Source organism: Miniopterus schreibersii, assembly GCF_964146895.1.
Source record: "Miniopterus schreibersii genome assembly, chromosome: 10".
In the NCBI taxonomy this organism is placed as follows: domain Eukaryota; kingdom Metazoa; phylum Chordata; class Mammalia; order Chiroptera; family Miniopteridae; genus Miniopterus; species Miniopterus schreibersii.
Window position 1 is genome coordinate 66,047,972 of NC_138110.1, and position 18,039 is coordinate 66,066,010.

Genomic DNA, 18,039 nt, shown 5'->3' on the forward strand with positions numbered 1-18,039 from the left:
ACAACCCTGATGGACCAGAGAAATGCCGCCGAAAGACCAGATCCTGTCGAGTGAGTGCAGTTGGTGAGGGTGAATTTACAAAGGAGCCATTGTGGTTCCATGAGTGACTTTTCCCTGGCAGTCCTTGAAAACGGAGTTATTTGACTTTCTATTGTCTTCTTGGGAGAAGGGAGGGGGAGAAGGTCCTTCTAATTTAACTCTATCTTTGTGGGAATATTTTTCCTACAGATCTAAGAGGAGGGAGGAAATGAAGGAATGGTCAGCAGGAAGCAGTTAAATTTATATTAAAAATATCACGTCCAACTCATTAAGTCTGTCAAGTAAAACAGTGGACAATGTTAGACACAGAGCGAGACAGAGTAACTCAGAAGATTTTGAGGAATTTTAGGGACAACTGTTAGAAGACCAGCAATGAGTTTATCTAATCACCTTAATTCAGAGCATACTCTCACTGCCCTTTGTAACCTGGTTGGGCGAGTAAACCCTTGCTCACAGTTCAAAGTCCTAATGCTTCCTAATGCTATTAATCTCTGAGATGATTCTCTGAACGGCTGATACCTGGGTGTGTCTGCCCCTCAATTGACTGACTGTGGGTGTGGTAGACATCTAATAAGCATTTGCAATTTGCTCTTTCCTTTCTTGCCCTTCACCTCCTACCCCTGACCCATGCAGTTTGTAGATTACATATACATCAACAGTTTTCTGTATGAAAACCTCTTAGTGTCCAGGGCCGATGCGAATGGCCCTCAGTTAAGTGTTGGAGCTTAGGGTATAGTAGGTTATATGCTAAAAGAAAGAATATAGACATAGTGAGTTCTTTTTTCAAAGGGGAAAAGGCATTATTGTTTAGGATGCTGGGATCTTTAATCAGAGCAGAATACTGATTCACTCCCCACAGAAAAAAATTAGATAATCTATAATGACAATATAATTTCAAATAAAAAGAAAACAAAAACAAAAACAGTCTTCTGAGGTTCAGAGGAAGCCCGGTGTCATGCCTTGAAAGCTCATATCTGCATCTAAGCACTGCAGGAGCACAGCTCTGTGGGTCCACAGGGCCTCAGACCAGAAGAGAGAAAGGTTGCCAGTGTATCACTGGTCTGCTTTGCTTGGTGGCTGCTTGCTGGGACACTGATGTTCCCAGGTCAGGAGAGAGGTGATTCAGACTGTTAATGTAAGAAACTGCAGAGAATTTTAACTTTTTTTTTTAGATTTTTAAAATTGATTTTGAGAGAGTGAGAGCAAAAGAGGGAGAGAGAGACGTTGATGTGAACTACCGGGGAGCTAGCCCCAAACCCAGGCCTGTGCCCTGACCAGGAGCTGAACCGCAAGCCTCCCGAGCACGGGTCAGTGCCCAGCCCTGAGCCGCACCGTCTCTGGGCCGCAGAGAACTTAGTGAGTTTATTTGCACCAATCAGAAGACACGCGTGGGAGCAAGATCTCAACAGACCGAGCCAAATGCTTCCAAGAGATGACAGTTTGCCGTCTCTTTTATACATTTGGAATTAAGGAGGGACTGTAAGGAAGATTACCCCAAGGTGGAGAAAGTAAGGCAGGGATTGCATCACAGGATGGGTAACAAGATTATGTGCTCTCTTGAGGGTGGTCGGCTTTAGAAGAAGGGGTCTGAAAAGAGGCATTTCAAAGGTGTGTTAACCCTGATGCACAAAAATGATGGGCAGGCCTTGCTTAAGGCAAAGATAAGCCTTTCACTAGGTAAGTTATATGCCTGGGGAGGGACTAGCCACCATGACCTGCCCAGTTAGGAATTTATTATCAGATCTATTTCCACAGATCCCCATTTTCACCCCCAAGAGGGAACCCAGTCAAAGCTTGAGGTTTCCTTGCCACTGGAAAGCAGATGTCAGCCGGGTCCTGTTGCTGTGGGGCATATTAACCAGGAAGGTCTAGGGCCCTCGGAGGCCGAGGACTGGCCCAAGGCAAGGTGGCCTGTGCCTCTCCTGGCCGGTCCACTCACAGCCCCTGACTCAGGCAGGGTGGGGGCATGGGCAGGCAGGCGCTTCCAGGCGTTATCCCCAGTCCCCCAACTTTGAATTCCCTGTCCAGATGGAGAGCTGATCGAAGGCGTTTTCATTCTGAAAGGGGACTCCAGTGATCCAAAGGAATGCTTTGGGGCAGGATGTTCTTCTACCTTCTGTTGTTCAAATGACCTAATAGGCAGCCTCTCACTTCGCCACGCTGAGAGGTTGGCTCTGCTCTTTGGATCTTTAGAAACATCTGGGTCATTGTTCGTCCTTGGATTTCTCCTGGATTTCAGTCAGCTCCAAGGACTTATTGATAATGGGTTTTTAGAACTTGATTTTATCAGTGGACAGTAGGTAATTGCTTCTCTCAGAGAACAGGGAGTGAGCCAGACAGTCGCTTTGATAGTAAATGGACAGTATGTTCACACGCCCTCAGGTGTTTCAGGGAGGTGAGTTTTATTAGCTCCTTTATATAAAACAGGAACAGCAGGAAAAGTGAGGCCGCTGACTCCTGGAGTGTCACCGCAGACATGAAGTGAGCACCCCAGCTTCCTAATGAGCGTGTCTGGCCATCCGCCACAAGGAGGGGGCCAGCGTAAGGCAAGCCCAATGGCAGGGGGCCTTCCTGTTTTCATTTCCTACATTTTCAGTTTCAGATCGGTTTGGAGCCTTGGAGCTTTGTAGGGACACATTTCTCCTTATTTATGCGTCTGTTAGGGGTTTTCCCTCTCTTAGGCCTTTAAACAAGCCACTTTAGCAACGAGGCACTCTGACGTGGTGTTTTTATAGCACACGGGAGGGATGCTTCTAAAACACACACAGGATTCGTGTCACAGATATCCAGCACGGGGCTGTGTCTGTTCTATTTTAGTAATGTTTTTAAAAATAGTTTATGACTTCAGTATTTTAAAATTAAAACTTATTTTCACTTTAAAATTAAAACTTACTTTCAAATTATTTTCTTACTTTCAAATTATTTTCCAAGACCGGGAATGTTACTGAATGGGGACTGGGCCTGGAGCAGCTTTGCCTTGGGCCAGGCAGTAGTGTGTGTGGGTTCTTGACTTTGTGCAGAAAAGATTTCACAACATGAGTCCAGATGATTTTGAGAATATGTTTATTACAGCTGGGGGCATGAAACAAAGGAAGTGCTTAGGGTAGAAGAATCAACAGGAGAGAGCCTAGGGGGTGCTGCTTTGGCTTTTTAGAAACTTTATAGGAAAGAAGTGGGTCACATGTGCTGCATGAACTCACTGAGAAGTAAAAGTCACAGTGACAGAAGTGAGCCAAGGTGGGGCTGCTGTTAGCTCTCTTGAAAGTCAGAGAAAAAAGGAAGCTTGGAGACAGGTTCAGGGGGTTAGCACACAACGAGCTGCAGCTGCCCACTGCTCCCCTGGTTGCAAATCTTGTGGGGACCCTGAGAGCTTAGGAGAAAGAGAGCAGAGAGACATGCTGAAGGGAGAAAGGCTTGGGTGTGCTCTAGAAACAGTGTCCCTGAGTCCTTTGTCTTGAGGCTTTTTATCTTTCTTCAGCCAGTGGGAATCCTAGGGGAGGTCTTAGGGGAGGATCTTAACAGAATATTTATTAGTTTTTCAGGGCTGTCCTTCAATAGGTTGATTACTCAAAATGTGCGCATAGAAGGGTCAGGGTTATCTTCTGGTGAGTTTAATCTTTTTTTTTTTTAGACTCAGATAGGCACAGTCAGGGTGTTGCAATGGTTAGTTTCATTTTTAAAGAACATCCCTGTCTGCCCTGGGATGGTCTGAAATGTGTAAACCATTTGTTCCTAAGTGTCCTTGGTTAGGGAAGATAAAACCTTGTGATTCATTAGCTGGCTGTAAATTGCTCAAATTGATTGGCTTTGTTTAATTATTTTGTCTCAATTTCTCTTATTCCATTTTTCAAGGAATTTCCCTAGCTTCTTGGTATCCTGCCTCAGGAATAGTAACTATGATTCCTTTTAGGGTAATAGCATACTTTGCAGTTTATATATTTTAATGTCTTTTTTGCCAGCCACTTTTAAGCTCTGTCACAAGTTACCTACATCCCCTGTGCCTCAGTTTCCTCATCTGTAAAATGGGCATAATAACAGTACCTTACGCACAGCATTGTTATAAAGATTAAATGAGGAAATCCATGTCTTTAATGCCCTTAACCCAGTCTAGAGTACTACCAAACTTAGGTATTATCAGCATATAATTGTTTTGAATTACAAAAGTCATATATGCTAGTTGTAAAAATAAATTAAAAAGATCCAAACAACATAGAGGTTTATAAAATAAAAAATGATAGTATCCACTCTTCATCCAGACCCTCCCAATCCTACTTCTGGGGGATAGCCACCATACATTGACCCCAGTTTTCTATGCATGTTCATGAAACTGTCTTAGAACTTTGCTTGTTCCCTCTAACAACCAGTCATGGACATTCATCCAGAGCAGCTCTCCTGGAGCCACCTCTTTACATAATATGGATATTAGCTCCTTGCCTGATTTGTATGTGGCTCCAGCGTGTGTTCAGGGCAGCTTTCATATTTCTATGCAGTCAAGCCCTCGCTGTTTTCTTTACACCTGTTGGGTTTGTATGATGCTTAGAAAGACCTTCCCAGTTGCCAACATTTGGAAGTATGCCTGCCAGGATCAGAAAACAAAGACTTGCACAACTCAGAACTTTTGGAACATACATTAACGTTGTGATTCATTACTGTGAGTGTATTTTGCTTTTTACTGGAGGAGTTCAAGTGACTAAAACCCTTTTAGGTGCCGTGGGGAAGGCTACCTGCAGCTAATGATGAGAAATGGAGGCGTGAGGCATCCCGCAACTTGCACAGGTCTCTTCATTGCACCCCTTGGGCCTCCTGTAGGTCACGGTATATGTGGGCGGCGGGAGAAGGTCAATAATTCGTTGCTCATGCAGTTGAACCTGTGATCTAAACAGCATGGAGTGTAAGAAGATGGTTTTAGCTTATTTCTGTATTTCAGAAGGTCGTTGTCAAAGGTAATAACAGAAAAATCATTTGGAGACTCAAAAATTACTGATAAAGCCAGTTGAAGCCAGTCGTTCTTGGCGAGTTCCAGTAAGATCTCCACACACTCGAGACTCTCTCTCTGAGAACATCACACAAAGGTATTTGTCAGAAGGACGAGTGAATATGTAAAAGTAAAAAAAGTGATTAGTTATATTTTTGACAGTAAGGTATTGCTATGAATATTTTATTAATCATGCTTTTCCCTGCATTATTCTTATTAGAAAACACATTCTGTCTATAAAAAGTCAGTACAACTGACTGAGAAATAGGTAATTAATTAATCTTTAATATTGTATTTACAGAGTGCCAAATAATTGGATGGATCAGTTTTTAAAAGGGCTATATTGAAGCCTATAAACACTATATATACATACATATGTATTTTTAAATTAAACAAACATTTATTTAATGCCTACAATTTCAAAATAGTTTGGTTAGGAGTTGTGGGATTTTGAAGATAAAAAGGATAGTCTTTGCTCACAATCTATATTTTTCTATCTTCTAGACATTTACAGGGAAATATTTAGAAGAATATCAAGTAATTAGGAGCAGAGTATTTTATATCTTATGGTAAGACAATTATCTGTGTAGTCTATGGTGCTAATTAATTGGGATGCTCCTCAGACACTGCTATTATTTTTAAAGCCTCCAGGTGGCCTGGGATGACCCTTGCCTTTGGCATAGTCTTCAAACCCTTGTGTAGCATAGTCTTCAAACCCTTGTGTAGTCTCCTCCCACAATAACCAAGCCCTAAGTGACCAACAGAATACAGTGGAAAGGACAGTGTGTGGCTTCCCAGGCTAGATCTTTAAAGAATGGCAGTTTAAGGGCTCTCCCTCTCTGGAGCACACCCCACCTTTCCCCTTCCCGTCTTCCCTCAGGTGCATTACCTTTGCTTTTCTCTCTCCTAAGCTCCAAGGGCCTTTTTGTATCTGTAACTTGTTTCCTGAACCTAGGCAGCCCAGCTGGCTCACTTCTAGTACGTTTACAACTTTCTAAATAAACTTTCTCTTATAATATGAAAAAAAAAAGAAAAAAAGAATGGCAATCTCAATCTTTGCCTCTTGGATTGCTTACTCTATCTAGGACAGCAACCTGCAAATTAGGGCTCATAGGCAGAATCCATCCCACAGACTATTTTTGTATGACCTGTAGAACAAGATTGAATTTATATTTTTAAAATACATGTCTTTTATAAAAAGAAAAATAAGTGACAAAAGCTGGATGTGGTCCACAAAGCTTAAAACATTTACTATCTGGTCTTTTACAGAAAAAAGTCTGCCACCCCAGCTCCGAGGAATCCAGGCACCTTGCTATAAAGACACTCAGATAGCCCTGTGGAGAGGCCAATATGGAAAGGAACTGAGGCCTCCTACCCACAACCAACACAAGCTTGTTAGCCATGGGTAAGCCACTTTGAAAGTAGTCTCCAACCCCCACTTACATCTTCAGAAGATTGCAGCCTCAGCTGGTATTGGCCTGTTTCCTCATGGAAGACACTGAGCCACAACCTGGGCATGTGCCTTGGTCTGGAATCACACCTGAGACCTTTGGATGTATGAGATGACACTCCAACCAACTAAGCCACACCGGTCAAGTCAAAGCTGAGATCTTAGGAAGGATGAGAGAGACCAAAGAATAGGAGAGAAGGGAGTTCCTAAGAGAACATTGTATAGGTTAAAAGCTCAGAGGCAAGAGGGAGCAAGCATGGGGTATTTAAGGAAAAGAAAATAGTCAGTGCATAGGTAGATGGCTGGGGAACAGTGATGGGAGATAAGGGGTAGGAGTCTTCTAAGCCTGGTGAGAAGTTTGAATTTTAGCTTGAAGGTGAGGGAGTGGTCTGCTCAGTCTTCACTTTAAAAAGAAAACTCTGGCTGCAGGGGAATTGGGGAGCTGTCATCACCCAGGTGGCAGTAATGGTGGGCTCTACTCAGAAAGTGCAGTGAGGATGGAGAGAGTTAAGAGGTAAATCAATAGATATTTAAGAGAGAAAAAACAGCAGGAGAGGGTTTGATTATTGATAGATATGCTACATGCTGACAAAGGGGGAGGAAAAATGTCTGCCTATGGCAACTAAATGGGCCAACCCTCTGGGACAGGAGACGCCAAGGTAGGAGCAGGTTGACCGGAAGGTGGAGGCAGGTTGAGTGAAAGGTGGCTGGAGGATATGTTGAGTTGAATCTCAGGAGACTAGGCTTAGAGGTTTGGGAATCATCTGCATGGAAGGCAGAAGAGAAGAAGATTCACGATTGAACCCTGGACGGGTCCACGTGGAAGAGAAAGAAGAGCTTGTAAAGGAGAGTTAGATGGGCTTTTGAGAGGTAAGAGAAAAACCAAAAGAAGGTGGAATCAGGAAAATCCAGGGACTAGGGTTTTCCAGAGGGAGGGAGTGGTCAACAATGTTCAATGCCATTGAGAACCAGGTGGAAGCATTAGACAAACTCAAAACGAGGGACATTCTACAAAATAACTGACCTGTACTCTTCAGGAAGTACAAAGAAAGACTGAAAAACAGAGATTAAAGGAAATTAAAGGATATGAAAACTGATTTGCAACGCATGATCCAGGATTTTCTTTTGCTACATCTTTTTATAATTTTTAATCATTGCATAATAATTATTATTAACTTCATTCAATTATATTTGAGAGAGAGAAACATCAATTTGTCCCACTTATTTCTGCATTCAATGGTTGATTCTTATATATGCCCTGACTGGGGATCAAACCTGCAACCTTGGCGTACCAGGACCACACTCTAACCAGCCGAGCTATCCAGCCAGGGCTAAGTTTGTCATTTTTCTGAAACAAGAGAGTACCTTAAGATCATTCTAGAGTTTCTCTCATCACAATCTATTATGTACTTTGGAAAGTACATAATGAGGTGTCACATAAAAAAAAGTGAAAAATCAAAATTACATGCTTTGATTGCTAATGCACTGCCAACAAAAGAAGGTCCAGCCTGTAGAAAAGTTTTATGTTTATTCGAGCCCACATTTTGAGGACATGCCCAGGAGCAAGATCTCAACAAATTGATAAAACATTCCAGATCATGACAGTTTTGCGGCTTACTTTATATATTACAATCAAAAGAAAAGAGGTAAAAAGGATTTCATGAAAATTCATTGGTGGTAGATGTAAGGGGTGGTTGAAAACAAAGTAGGGAGATCTGTAGGATTGGATACAAAGCAAAGGGGAGAAACATTTCTTTTATACAGGATAGTTAACAACGAACATTTACAGCAGGTAGAGGTGGTATTTAGGGAACACAGTAACCAGGAGGAGTTTCACGGTGTTGGACTCTGGCGCCAGAGGCTGTGCTTCCCAGGGGTCTAGAAAAAGCATGAGGCTGTCGCTTTGAAGGTATGTTATCCTAAATGCACAGCACAGAGGACAGAGCCCACTTCAGGTCAAGACTGGCCTTTGTAAAGCTCTAGGCCTGGCTATGACTCTCGGCCACGGCTCTCCCAGGTAGGAATTGATAATCGGACCATTCTATGGGGTTATTTTCAGTCATAGAGTTTGCAAGGCCTGCCAGGTGCCACTGCCACCGCACCCAGCTTGCCAGGTTTGATATGCAGCTAAGCTGGAAGAGAGAATAAAATCCACAGCTGCTGTGTTAGATTTGTCTGAATGCGGAGGGAAGTTAGTTTTAGTTCTTATTGTATCTTTAAATTTGCCTGCTAAGGCGTGTCTTAGCTCACCGTGTCTGGCATGTGACCGGCCAACTCTCAGGCTGTGCAGGACTCTGATGGATGGGGTTTTACCCCAAGGGAGGCATCTCCTGGAGATGGGACAATAACCCGCAGCCCCTTCCCTGCGGTCTTGCGGTCCTGGGCCCAGGGGGCTGGGCGTCATCTTGTGCACGGAAAGCTTCTGGGTTCCATCTCCACAGGGGTGGAAGGCAACCGATCATCTATGCCTCTTGCACCTGCCCCCCCTCCCTTCCTCTCTAGGCATGTCCTTGGTGAGGATTTAAAAAAAAAAAAAAGTTAAAATATTTTCATTCTTTTTGTTAATTTCTCTCCACTTTTTATGGTTTTTAACGTATTCACATTTTTAAAAATTTTTAAATAGTTTTCCTGTTCCCTTCAGGGCCCACCAAATCCATTTTATCAATAAACCTCTCTAGAAATTGCCCAAACTAGCCACTTGCCTGCGGAAAGCTTGGGCAAATGCCCTTAACCAAGATGGCCGCAGCTACCTTCCGTGGCCCCTGCTTGCCCTCAGCAAAGATGGTTCTAATGGCTTCCTTTTAAACTCGCTCTTCCCTGAACAAACATGGCGCCTCCACTTCCGTATTCCAGCGTGCTGCCGCTGCGGGAGGGTGAGTGTAACTGGCGAGGTTGGGGGCAGGTTGTCTGTGGATTTAGGAGCGCCTGGGGACCGGGCGCAGAGAGGGGTTCCCCGCAGTGCTTCAGATGGTTCTCTCACAGTTGGGAAGCTATGGCCGCTTCTCCTGGCGCACTTCCAGTTCCCCGCCATCTGCCCCTCCTCCGCCCCGGCCTTCGGCCTCTGCCGCTTCAGCAGCCTTGGCTGGGGGCTCCCCGAGCTCGCGGGCGGGCTATCTGGGTGAGCTTAGGCCCTTCTCCTTTTTTTAAAAAAACCCCAGCTTTGTTGAGATATAACTTACATAAAATAAAATTCCCCTTTTTAAAGGCCTGGTGACATGTGGCTTTTTAAAGGTTTGGTGACATGTGGCTTTTTAAAGGTTTGGTGACATGTGGCTATAGAAACGTTCTATAAGAGTTTATGAAGAGTTAGAAGAGTTAATTATTTGAGCCTGTCTTTTTATTTTTATCACTAGCTTTTTTAAAAGTAATGCTTTCAAAATTTGTCCTTGGAGCATGTGTCAGAATTTCATTCCTTTCCTGCTGAAAAATATTCCATGTCTGCATCTACCAAATTTTATTTACCCACTGGTTAGTCGATGGAGGTGTGGGTTGTTTCCACGTTTTGTCTGTTGTGAGGAAGGCCGCAGTGAACCCTTCTGAAGGTTTGTGTGAACACGTGTTTTTATTTCTTGAGCGCGGACCTGCGAGTAGGAGGAATTGCCTGGAGGGAGCGCAGCTCTGCTTATCCTCTGAGACACTGCCAAGCTGTTTTCCAAATGCCTGCACCGTTTTCCTTTTGTGTGTGAATATCCGTTTATCCCAGCGTGGAAAAGACAGCCCCTTCCAGGAGGCCTGCCTGGGCACCCTGTGGAAGGGCAGCCGGCGAAGAGACGCCTTCCCACGGCAGACACACAGGTGGCTGCAGACGCAGGAAAAGATGCCAGCATCACTGATTACAGGGAGATGCAAATCAAAACCACAGTTAGATATTAGCTCATACCTGTCAGCAAGGCTGTTATCAAAAGGACAATAAATAGCAAGTGTCGGTGAGGATCTGGAGGAAAGGGGATCCTCGTGCGCGGTCGGTGGGAATGCAAAGTGGTGTAGCCCCTGTGGAAGACAGTACCGAGGGTCCTCAAAAAATCGGCGATTCAGCAATTCCACTTCTGGGTATTTATCCGAAGAAAACAAAAACACTAATGAAAAAAGATAAACCCTATGTTTATGGAAGCATTATTTACAATTGCCAAGATACAAAAGCAACCTAAGTGTCCATCGATAGATAAGTGGATAAATAACATGTGGTATGTATATAGAAGGGACTATGACTCAGCCATAAAAAAATGAAATTTTGCCATGAGTGTCAACATGGATGGACTTAGAGGGTATTATGCTAAGTGAAGTAAGTCAGGGACAGACAAACACCATATGATTTCACTTATATGTGGAATCTAAAAAATCAAAACAAGACAGAAATAGACTCATAGGTACAGAGAACAAACTGATGGCTGCCAAAGGTGAGGGGGGTGGGAGGATTGGAAAAATAGGTGAAATGGATTAATAGATACAAACTTTCAGTTATAAAATAAATAAGTCACCAGGATGTAATGCAAAGCATAGAGAATATAGTCAATAATATTGTAATTACTTTGTATGGTAACATGATTATAACACTTATTGTGGGGATCATTTCATAAGATATATAAATATTGAATCATTGTATTGTACACCTGAAATGAATATAATATTGTATATCAACTATACTTCAATTTTTTTTTTAGAAGTTTTAAAAAATATATTTTTATTGATTTCAGAGAGAGGAAAGGAGAAGGAGAGAGAGTGATAGAAACATCAATGATAAGAGAGTCATTGATCGGCTGCCTCCTGCATGCCCCCTACTGGGGATCAAGCCCAAAACCCGTGCATGTACCCTGACTAGGACTCGAACCAAGATCTCCTGGATCCTAGGTCAATGCTCAACTGTTGAGCCACTCCTGGCAGGGCTACTATACTTCAATTTTAAAAACAGAGAGTCAATTGACCGTAAACGTAAGATTTTACATTTAGACTCTCAATTCTGTTCCATTGATCTATATGTCCAATCTTTTGCCAATACTACACAGTTTTGATTATTCTGGCTTTGCAGTAAGTTTTGAAATTGAAAAGTATGAGTCTTCCAACTTTGTTTTTCTTTTTCAGAATTGTTTTGGCCATTCTGGGTCTTGCATTTCCACATGAATTTATGAAACAGTTTTGACAAATGTCTGCCAAAAAAAAAAAAAAGGTAATTGAGATTTTGGTAAGAATTGCATTGATCTTTAGATCAATTTAGACAATAAAATATTAAGTCTTCCATTCCATGAACATAGGATGTCTTTTCATTCATATAGAGTTTTAGTTTCTTTCAACATTTATTTTGTAGTTTTCAGTGTATGTGCTTTACACATTTTTATTAAGTATATTTCTAAATATTTTATTTTTTGATGCTATTGTAAATGGAATTGTGTCCTTTTAATTTCAATTTAATTATTTATTGCTAATGTGTATAAATATATGAGTTCTGTAGCTCAACCTCCATCTCCAAGTGGACTTCCTTGAAGCTTAGTCCAAGGCTCTCTCCTCACACATATATTTATGTGTGTGTATATGTATATACACATTTTTAGAACCATTTGAGAGTATGTTTTAAACACCATGTCCCCCTACCAATATATATTTGAGGAGCATTTCCAAAGAATAAGGACATTCCCTTATGAACCAGGTTTTGTTGAAAAATGGGAGCAATTTGGACATGTTGAAAAATCTAAGTGACAGTCCAGTGGAACAAAATCTAGAGGAGAGATTGTTGTCACTGAAGGCTATGGGCAGATCCAAAGAGTGGCATCTAAGGCCCAGGTTGGCCACTTATAATTCAAGCTCTTTTAAGAGAGGAAAATATGCATTTCTGGAGAAGGAAGTTGAACCACATATCAAAAGTTTTGGGGCAGCCAGGCCAGAGTGGCTCAGTTGGTTAAACGTCATCCTGTGCACCGAGGAGTTGCCAGGTCAATTCCCAGTCAGGGCACATACCTAGGTTGCGGGTTTGGTCCCCTGTTGGGGCACATGCAAAAGTCAACCAATAGATGTTTCTCGTTCACATTGATTTTTTTCTCTCTTTCTCCCTTCCTCTCTCTAAGCATGTCCTTGGTTGAAGATTTAAAAAAAAGAAGTGTGGAGGCAAAAGATAATCATTGTATTCTGCTTGCCAGCCTACATGGTTTCAGACCATAAGAAGAAGCATCTCATCTGTCCCTGTTACTTGCTTTGTGTAGGCATTTTTTTCTTTATTTGTTCAAATGCCTAGTTTGGAATGTATTTGACATTTAATATAAGTGATTCTAAAAGAAAAGCTAGATATCACATCAATGCGCTATTTGTTTTCAAAAAGGATTTCTTTCGTTTCATGTTGCTAATGACACCTTTACTTGATGGTTGACTTCAAGGCGCCTTTGCAGGCAGGCAGGCAGGCTATGCCATGTCATTCATTGACCTGTTTGTTCCCTTTCTGAAGACTCCAGAACAGTGTTTGGTAACATGAGAGAAGGAGGAGCCACCAATAGCTTGGAGCAGAGGTGTTTGCTGAAACTGCAGGCTTGGTTGGCTAATGTAGCACATGTGAAAAGACAGGACGTTCTTGCTTCTTTGGGAACATTCACCACTCCACTCCTTTCAGAAACAATCAGCTGATGTCTTAGCTCTCTCTCTGCCAGAGCAAATGCTCATAAGAGCATGTGACTTGATGTCCTCAAACAAGAAGGATCTTGCCAGGTCTCTGTTGATTTGTTTTCACCTACCTCCTATCTGTGCCTACTTAGGTCACAGTGTGGAGGCTGTGCAGACGTAGGAGACTGGGAGGTCTTGGTCTGAGTTCATCCTAGCTTGGAACTTTCTAGATGGGTTTCCTTGGGCAAGTTACTTTACTTGTGTCTGGGTCTGACTGACTGTGAATGAGGGTAATTGTTGGATGACCTGCTTCATAGAGCTGTTGCAGATAAACACTTAGCACAATGCCTAGCAAGCAGCAAGCACTTGATAAACGTAAACTACTCTTACTATTGTACTGTGCATGTTATCCTGAAATTCTTCTTTCATTCTAGCATACATCTTTGAGATCTTTCAAGTTCTGACTCATTTTAACAGTTGCATAATATTCCATAACTTGGAATACTGCCTCCTCTCAAACCCATTCCTTCTCCTATCTTCTCTAACTCAGTTGATAATACAACCCAGGTGCCAGTCCTCATTGACTCTCTGTTTGTCTTTAGCTCCTTTAGCTATTCAGCTATTAAGTTCTACTCTCAGTTTACTTCCTAAATATGTTCTTAATCTGTCCCCTGCTCCTGACCGATAGTGCCTGCCCTTGTTCACATGCTCTTCTTCTCTCACCAGGACCACTGCAGGTGAATGAATTCCTGTTGTTTTTGAGATTGCCTGCCACTGGGTGTAGGCCCTGCAAGTTCACCTGCTCCGCAGCCGCCATATCTGCAGATCTGACCATGTGACTCCTCTGCATGGTGCATCGTGGCCCATGGCAGTCATGACGCATGATGCTATTCATAATAAAATTTATTGATGACAACAACTTATGAGGCAGAGAGTAGCAGAGGATCCAAGATCTCCCCAGGCCCATAGTTATTTTACAGAGAGGTGGGCAGGGTTGGATGCACTGCAAAGAGCCCCCATTAGAGAACCTGGCCCACAGGTGGATATAGACCTAGGAGGGGTAAGGAACAACTCATTTTTAAAAAGAACACTGAACCTAATAATCCACTTTCATGGTCCCCAGAGCTCAGGTTGCTGTATATCCAGGTTGCTGAGAACAGCCAGGCCTTGCTGTCCTTCCCAGACCTGGCACAGGAAGGGGAGAGGGCCGCAGCTAAGACCACAGGGTTTGTCTCTCCCCGGTTACACAGTGCATGACTGTTCCTTGACTCCCGCTTTAAACTCCTGACACCCCATGCCACTCGCAGTTGCCCAAGCTGGTTCTTCTGGTGCCCGTGCTGTCCCTTGGCCGTGGCGTGGCCTGCCTTATGCTTGGGGATTACCTCCTCCAGAAAGCCTGCTGCCCCTTTCTGGGCTCCACTCTGTTTTGTCATTGTATTAACATGGTATGTTTCTGTGTTTGGATCACCCCAAACTGTGAGCAGCTTGAGGGAAAAGCCAGTCACATTCACCTTGGAGCCCCCAGGGCCTGGCCCCTGGCCTGGCCTGTCAAATAATTGGAGTGCATGTTTCAGTAGGCCCAAAGGAAAATGCAAATCATCTGTAATCTCACTACTCAGAAATTAAACCACTGAATTAGTTACCAGTGAAACTAATTTGGGAATTTTTCTAGCTATAGATCAGTGTACTTCACACACAGACATCTCACACATGCTATTTTACGTTAAAGAATCTGGATCGAACCCTACCTATTGCTTTTCCATTGGGTATCTCATGAACAGTTTCTCTCCTCATTAAATATTCTCATAGTCCTTGAATGACAGCGCTGCGCAGTAGTTCATCCTATCAGACATACAGCTTATCTTCTAGCTGCAATTATTAATGATTCCTTTCATAATGAGAATAGCTGTTTCTCATGGTGAAGAAAATATGATAAACAAATACTGGGTCTGAAGTGCAGACAAGGCAGGAAAGAGAATATTCTGGTTCTACTGTGCTCCGGCCTGTGCAATTCTGGGACTTCAGTCCTTCCCGCCGTGACTGCCTGTAATGGAGGCTCCTCTGTGCAATGCCTTTGTATTGATCGCTTTATTTTTCCCGTGGCAGGACTATGGCAACTCAGCGAGCCACTCCAGGCAGCCAGTCAGAGGAGAGCAATACTCTGGAGCTGCCGTCGGCTTGTGACATAAGAGATTACGTGCTGCAGGAACCCAGCCAGGAGGCCTGCAGCGAGGCAGTTAGTTCTGCAGAAGCCCTTTCCACCCCTTCCTCCTCTGAGGTGGATCCAGGTAAGGAGCAGAGTTTAACGCAAACATTAAAAAACACACATCCAAACCCTAACAGATACAGGTAGGCAGTAGTTTGTTTCTCTCTCTCTCTGCAGAATGAGTCACTGGCTCAGGTAGAAAAACATCTTATCTGAACAAAACTAGGGAGAGACTTCAAAAGACTGCCTCCCTGAAAAGCTGTTTCCTGGAAGCCTTTTTGTGTGTGTGTCTCAATCCCTTTCTGATCTCCATCCAAATGCGTCAGAGGCAGGGGAACACTTGGTTCAACAGGGAGAGAGTGGAATTGCTTTTTAGTTTTGTTCTCTTAAAACTTCAGAAAATAGCAGTGTGGGCCAGTTACGTGTTATAGGTAATAGTAATAAGTAATCCTCGTGTGATGGATACTCTGGATTTAGTACTCCTCATGTGATGGATACTCTGGATTTAGGTAACAACTTTTCTACAAGTTTCTCTGACTCAGTTACCCAAAAGTCTGTTATCACATTGTTTGCGGGTAGTTTTCATCGCGCGCTCTACTACCGGTCAACGTAAAACGTATAAATACGTTTCCCGCATACAATGCGTTATTTAAGCTTAACGATAATTCCTTGATGTAGTGCCCATCTCTGGCTGTGAAGCTTCTGTCTTCCCCGTTCATTGCCCAGTTCAGATCTGGAGATCCCCAGGCCTGGATTCAGAGCCTCGCTCTGTTCTTCCAGAGAATTCAGTGTGGGCTCAGTTTTTATTTTTATTGCCTTTTGGAGGAATAATTCATAGAAAAGCAACTGTTATTATTTAGAATTTGGTTGACAGTTCTAAAAACAAGAAGTATGTTGAAATATTTACATCGGAGTATTTATTAATAATATAGACATTTCATGCAAAAAAAGGAGGTTCTCTTAGAAACTCTGATAAAGGTCTAAACATGGGAAGACGCGCTCAAGTGCTAAGACAAACATATTGCATGGTATCGGTGGGTGGTACTGGATCAGACTGTCTGGCTTGAATTCTGGTTCTTCTTCTTCCTGTGGTTTGACCTTGGGAAAGTCACTTGGCCTCTCTCCTCTGGTTTCTTCACTTGTAAAATGAAGATAATAACACCTCATTGTGGGGAGGGGTAATGAGAATGAATATGTATGAGGCATGGTACCTGGCACGTGGTGGACTCTTGAAAATCCAGCTCTTCCTAACCTCACAGCCCTTGGGCCGCTCAGCCCACTACCATGCTGACCTCCCGCCTCCCACGGACCCTTCGTGCTGCCCAGCCATCGCACTGTTGTCCTAGTGTTCACCCTCCTGGATGACTGCTTTGTACCTTCTCCTCTCTTTGCAAACCTCCATTACCTCCTCCTTCAGGCTGTCTCTGATGACCTGATTAGCTATGACCCGGTGAGCTGATTTTCTGTTTCATCGAGAGACCAGAAGCAATCAGAAGAGAGGGACCACACACACACCGCACACCCATCAGCTTTCTTTCCTCCTGGATCCGGGGCACTCCTATCCCTGTTTTTTCCTTCGCTTCTGTGCTAGATCCTGTCTTATCTCACCTACTCAAGGTTGTCACTCTGTCAGTCTTCTGTGTCATCAGATCCCCCTTCTACTGGCCATTCTCATGATCATGAAAACATGTTATAATATTTCCCATCTTTAAAAAACTTCCACCCTACACCCCAAATTTTCCTCTAGTTATAATCTTGTTTCTTCTTCCTACAGAAAACCCTCCCAAGTATCATGTACACCTGCTTTCTCCAGTTCCTCTCCTCAGTTCCTCCTGAAACCCTCCAACTTGGCTTCTGTCACCATCACTCCACGGAAATAGCTCTTGTCAAGGTCAGGGATGACTTCCACATTGCTAAGTCCAGTGGGCAGTCTTCAAGCTTCATCCTTGCTATATCAGCAGCACTTACACAGTTGGCCTTTTTCTTCTTGAATTCTTTCCTTACTGGGCTTTCTGGGAAGCAGCCTCTCGTGGTTCTCTTCTTGCTTTACTGTCAATTTGTTCCGTCTCCTTTGCTGATTTCTTCTTGCCTCTCCAGCCTTTTAATGTTGGAGAGCCCCAGGGCTGAGTCATCAGATCTCTTCTCTATTATCACTCACTTCCTGAATGATCTTACTCAGTTTGGGGACCTTAAATGCCCTCAGTACCTTGCTTACTCTCACGTTTCTCTCTCCAGCTTGGATCTCTAGCTTGACACTTAGAACATCCGTATACTTGTCATAATCACTTGGGTTTCCATTAGAGTTCTTTGTAAAAAAATAATTTTTTATTTTTTAATTACTCTGATTTCTTAAATTTGACACATCCTAAACCAAATTCCTAATACCTCTACCCCTTTCTCAGCCCCCACCCCCCCACCGTGCACATACGCACATCTGTTATTTGAGGGTTTGAGGCTTTCTTATCTCAAGAAAACACTTCCATCCTTCTGTTCATTTAGAGAAAAATCTAGGAGTGGCCCTCAACTTCTCTCTTTCTCTTAAACCTCATATCCAGTCCATTGGCAAATCCTGTCACCTCTGCCTTCAGAATAAATCTAGACTCTAAACAGTTTTTGCCATTTCCACTGCCACCGCCTAGGTCCCAGCCGCTATCATCTGTCTTCCGGATTACTGTTACAGTCTCCTAACTGGATTTTCCATACCTTCCCTTATCTTCCTACAATTCCTTCTCAACACAGCAACCAGAGGATCCTTTTAAAATATAAATCAGATCATGTTAGTCCGTG

At 43.2% G+C, this 18,039-nt stretch overlaps 1 protein-coding gene across 8 annotated transcripts in view; it reads left to right on the plus strand.

Moving 5' to 3' along the window:
* The first annotated feature begins 9,279 nt into the window (after positions 1–9,279).
* LOC308562404 (shieldin complex subunit 1-like) overlaps positions 9,280–18,039 on the plus strand; it is a 77,171-nt gene continuing 68,411 nt past the window's right edge. For 6 of the 8 annotated variants that reach the window (XR_013999610.1, XM_081148457.1, XM_081148461.1 and 3 more), the window contains exons 1-2: positions 9,281–9,337; positions 15,153–15,334. Coding sequence is in view for 6 of the 8 variants with exons in the window: in XM_081148457.1 (XP_081004583.1) it covers positions 15,157–15,334 (178 nt within the window). In the remaining 2 variants the exon portion in view is untranslated. Of the gene's footprint in view, positions 9,338–11,543; positions 11,629–15,152; positions 15,335–18,039 lie in introns of all 8 variants that reach the window. The other 2 variants (XR_013999609.1, XM_081148464.1) reach the window with 1 other exon arrangement.